Source organism: Halyomorpha halys, unplaced genomic scaffold (genome assembly GCF_000696795.3).
Source record: "Halyomorpha halys isolate HHAL.00 unplaced genomic scaffold, Hhal_1.1 Scaffold432.1, whole genome shotgun sequence".
Classification (NCBI taxonomy): domain Eukaryota; kingdom Metazoa; phylum Arthropoda; class Insecta; order Hemiptera; family Pentatomidae; genus Halyomorpha; species Halyomorpha halys.
Genome location: NW_027112419.1, coordinates 343,933 through 348,557, shown reverse-complemented (window position 1 = coordinate 348,557; position 4,625 = coordinate 343,933). Strand labels below are relative to the sequence as shown.

The following is a 4,625-nucleotide window of genomic DNA, read 5'->3' as shown; positions in this document are numbered from 1 at the left end:
ACATTTATTCTTAATTTTTCGGCTTACACCATAAACAATTTTTAATACATTTAAATTCTATTATTAGTTTATTCCTATTTTATGTGTATTTTATTCAGTTGTAAATTTATCCCCCCCCCTTTCTTTAATTTATTTTTTTCTTTTATATTTTTTTTGTACGAAAGTGTACATTTATTACTATTACCCAATACCCAAATTTGTGTCAGATTGTAATATTATAAATAAATAAAAGTTATGGATTAATAAAAAAAAAGAAAAAGAAAAAAATTCATAAGGGTTTGGTTTTTACGTTTCGGGCAGTTTAAACGGACCTAAGCTCATTTTAAGTTTCGTGTAAATAAATGAATTCGTATTGAAGTTAATGCATTTTTTTGCAAGGCCACAAAAGCAAACATTTTAAACAAAACTTTATATTTTTGTATTTCTACGATTTTAGGACTTTTTTAAAGGTTTGGATAGCTTCCCCCTGTTAGGTTCAGAAATTTTCCAATTTTTTGAATGATTTTGAATAATTCTGTTATTTCCAAATTATAGTCATTTAAATTTAGGGTAGGAGACCATTTTACATAAATATATTATTACTGTCATCTAAAACATAATATGTAGCTATACTTTTTTAATTAATCCCCGCAGGACTGGTACAAGTATGCTACTACTTATCAATTTTTAATTGCCAAACCAGGATAAAACGATTTATAAATAATTTCAACTTTTATGGTATATTAAAAACATAAACTGCTAAGTTATTATGACTGAGCTTCTGCGAATGTCCTTCAAAGAGGTCTTTGCCTGCTCGGTAACGCTTCGTTATGCCACGGATATAAAGCCATCTCCCGTGAATCGCGAACTCCAGTAGCTCCTTGATCATCCGGCAGATATACGATGGCGTCCCTCAAGATCTTCGTAAGTCCACTAATATTCAAGATATTCAGTCACGAAATTTCATTTAGGATAATTTATAAGTGTTTGTTTCTATTTAAAATCTATGGAGAACCTAAATTTAAAAAAAATCAACCCAGATCTACTACTAATTCTCGATAATGATTATGATAAATCGAGAAATATACAAAGACGGTTTTAGAGTATATTAAGTGAATTGGTTGTTTTATAAGTTGGATCTATAATAATTATTTATTATTATTATTATTAGTACTATAATGATTATTATTGGAACTATGATAATATTCCTGGGGAGATTATGGGAATTTACCTAAAGTAGTACTATTTTTGTATAGCTAAATATGAGATTAAATATCAAAGGATCAAATAACATTTTCAAATAAAGAAAAGGATTAAAGAATCTGTAGGCATAATTATGCTTATGCCAATATTGTTTATTAATTTCCTTTACTTACGTGATTGCAATCGCCTTTTCGATTGTTTTGTGTATCAATATTCCAGTTTCATTTACATAAACTGGTATAAATGTTGTTTAATGGTTTATCTTTAATTTATATGACGATTTAAATGTTGTGTAAAACCAACCCTTTTTTAAAAAACTGTATCTCATTTTCAGAATAATTTATAATAAATGACTCCATTGAATGACATTTGTGTTCAATTTGCAAAACCATCCGCGGATAAAGCACAAAATTACAAAGTACAGGGCTAATGTGCGGATTCAGTTAAGCCAGAAAAAGTGTTTTCTCAATTATCGGTCTTGGATTGACTCTGGGAGGGGAAGTGGACAAGACGTGCTGGAATAATCTAAGACAGAGAAAATGCTTAACGGATGCAGTACTTAACCACTTTTAGGCTTGTCAGGATAAAACACAACGTCGGATTTTTTAATTATTTTATAATATAAGCTAATGAGACCAGACTGGAATGTGCTTATGTTATTTCTAACGGAATTAAGCTCAGAAAATATTTCTTAATTTAATTTTTAACTAACTAAGTAAAATGTGATGTCTTTATTGATTCATGATAATTTTGTAATGTCTTGATGTTGTTTGAAACAAATAATTGTTTGGTTCAAATAACTTTTAAAACATGTTTTTAAACAGGTATTTCAGTTCCATAGTACATCAAAGCATCTCTGACATATATAATATTACTTCTACTTGCAACGAAACAAGTTTTGATTATTTCAGATGCAAATCTTTTTCACCTTTATGTTTCCAGTGGAAAAATGTAATTTTTGTGTCATACATCATTACCTTAATATCAACAATATTATATATTTATTTATAATCTTAAAATTTTTTCTCTTGAGACTGGTAATTTTTTAATAAATAATTCAAAACACTATCCAATTATAGTCTCAAAACTTTTATTTCTTTTACACGTCCAACGTTTCGGCCAATTCGGCCATCTTCAGGGACAATCTACTCAACACCACTATGAAACCATATAATTTAACCACTCTAAAAACTTCATTCAGGCTATTCTGCCCAGGTCAAAACATTTATATCTAATTAGTTAATTATCCATTAAAAACCACAGTCAAAATTATTTCTCTGCAAACACTATTAATACACTTCTATCACAACCTTGATATTAATAGTGTTTGCAGAGAAATAATTTTTGACTGTTTTTTTAATGGATAATTAACTTATTAGATATAAATGTTTTGACCTGGGCAGAATAGCCTGAATGAAGTTTTTAGAGTGGTTAAATCATAGTGGTGTTGAGTAGATTGTCCCTGAAGATGGCCGAATTGGCCGAAACGTTGGACGTGTAAAAGAAATAAAAGTTTTGAGACTATAGATGGACATTGTTTTGAGTTATTTATTAAAATATTATATATATTATATAGGCCACACATCAAAATCATTTTTAATATGTAAGTAGAATAAAATAAGAGCTGTTCTTGAGTTAGTCTGAATGATACAAGAAAGTATTGATTGTGCAAAAAAGCAATCAATCATTAAACAATAATTTAAGGCTTAATGTTTAAAAAATCAAGGCCATCCTCAGATGTTCTAAGCGCCTCTTTATTCCCTTGCTCATTATGTTTAATTACACATCAATAGTGATACGATTCACTTAAACTCGGATTAAAAAATATATAGTCAGTCAGTTCCTCTCCCGAAATAACCGAATTGATCAAATCACACGAAAATTTACATCATCTTCTTATTCAAACCTCTACGGACCGCGTAAGCTGTGTGAGGAGGAAATCTACAGAGCCTTTTTCAGCTCTATCGGTCTTCCACAAGTCGCCTTCTTTTATTCTATTGAAGTCCTGTACTTTGGAAGTATCTCTTTACTTCAACTTCCCATTTCATTTTCGGTTGTTCTATTCCTCGCTTCTCCTCTACTTTGGCACGGTAGGCTTAATTAGAGAATCTGCTCGGCACCATCAGAAGGTGCACAAGCCATCTAAGCCGACTTTCCTCGATTACGTCGTTGGTCGGCTTAAATTCAGGTTCGATCTGATGATGGTGCTACGTATCCGACATCTTCTTATTTTCCTTATGATCTCTCGGAGAATTAAGAGCTTTCCTTAACCAATTCCAACGATTTCAGTCCACAAAATATCCGGGAGCTCATAGAATCATCCATTTTTTCCCTCCAAGCTAACAAAGGGTACTTGGTCTTCGAGGCATTCTCATGTCTTTTGTTGGTATACGGAATAAAAGTTCATTTATACTAGTTTCCAAAGGAAATTCCTCTTTGGTGTATTAATAGGTCCATAGAACAATAACACATTTCAAGATTGAGCTTCCTGTACATTCCACTATTCATTCGTTACATAAAAGATCTCAACCTGTTAATTTATGTCCGTCCTTATAGAACCGGCTCCTTCAACAAACCCTTCGGTATTCATACCTCCTTTTGGGATTCTCTACCACTATTCGTCAATCATCCTTTGCTCTTTCCTTTGAAGAACGCATATTCTTTCACTTAGTTCAAAATCTAACCATTGTGTTGATATACAGATTGTATTTTATAATAAAAATTGACTACTAGACAATTGAGGGGTGTGAAGAAATACATAGTTCGATCTATTGTACTAAAACACTATGTTTAAAAAAATATGTTTTGGGCCGTTCATCAAACAACTTTCACTTAGGATTTGTGAAAAGGTCACTATTTTGTGATTTTCGAAAATATTTTTTTTTTTACTGTAAAGTTGTTTCTCAACTATGAAAGATATGTAAATATACAAATTAAGTTTTTTTTTTTTTTTCAAATAAATCAAATGGTGTCCATGTTATGTCTCAACACTCTTCATTGTATCAACAGTCCATCCTCAAGGACAATCTTAAATTTAAAACTATGCCAACTATCATATAAACAAACTGAATATATGGTAGAGTTGATCTAAAATTAAAAGTTTTAAAAATTAATGAAATTGTGACAAAATAGGGTATTTGACTTGTAATTAATGACCTAGTCAGAATAGCCTGCAAAACATTTTTAAATTTGGATGTCATTACAAAAGACTGATCTACATGACTGTAATAAGGCCAATCTGGATATATGGAGTTGAGCTTTGGGGTACCACTAAACCTTAAATTCAAAATCTTACTTTGTCACAAATAAAATCATACATAAAAAAGACCTTAATGTTCCCTATGTAACCGATCTAGCCCGAACCAGATATCACTCCTTCCATTATAAACTCCCTAACCACTCAAACCCCCTAGTTTCTAACCTTGGATCCTCTTCCATTCCTG

At 31.0% G+C, this 4,625-nt stretch overlaps 1 protein-coding gene across 1 annotated transcript in view; it reads left to right on the top strand.

Annotated features, from left to right (window-relative positions):
* Window positions 1–852: 852 nt before the first annotated feature.
* The window catches only part of LOC112211395 (uncharacterized), an 11,168-nt gene continuing 7,395 nt past the window's right edge, over window positions 853–4,625 (top strand). The window contains exon 1 of the mRNA XM_024362985.2: window positions 853–903. Coding sequence (XP_024218753.1) covers window positions 883–903 — 21 coding nt within the window. The 5' untranslated portion in view covers window positions 853–882. The remainder of the gene's footprint in view (window positions 904–4,625) is intronic.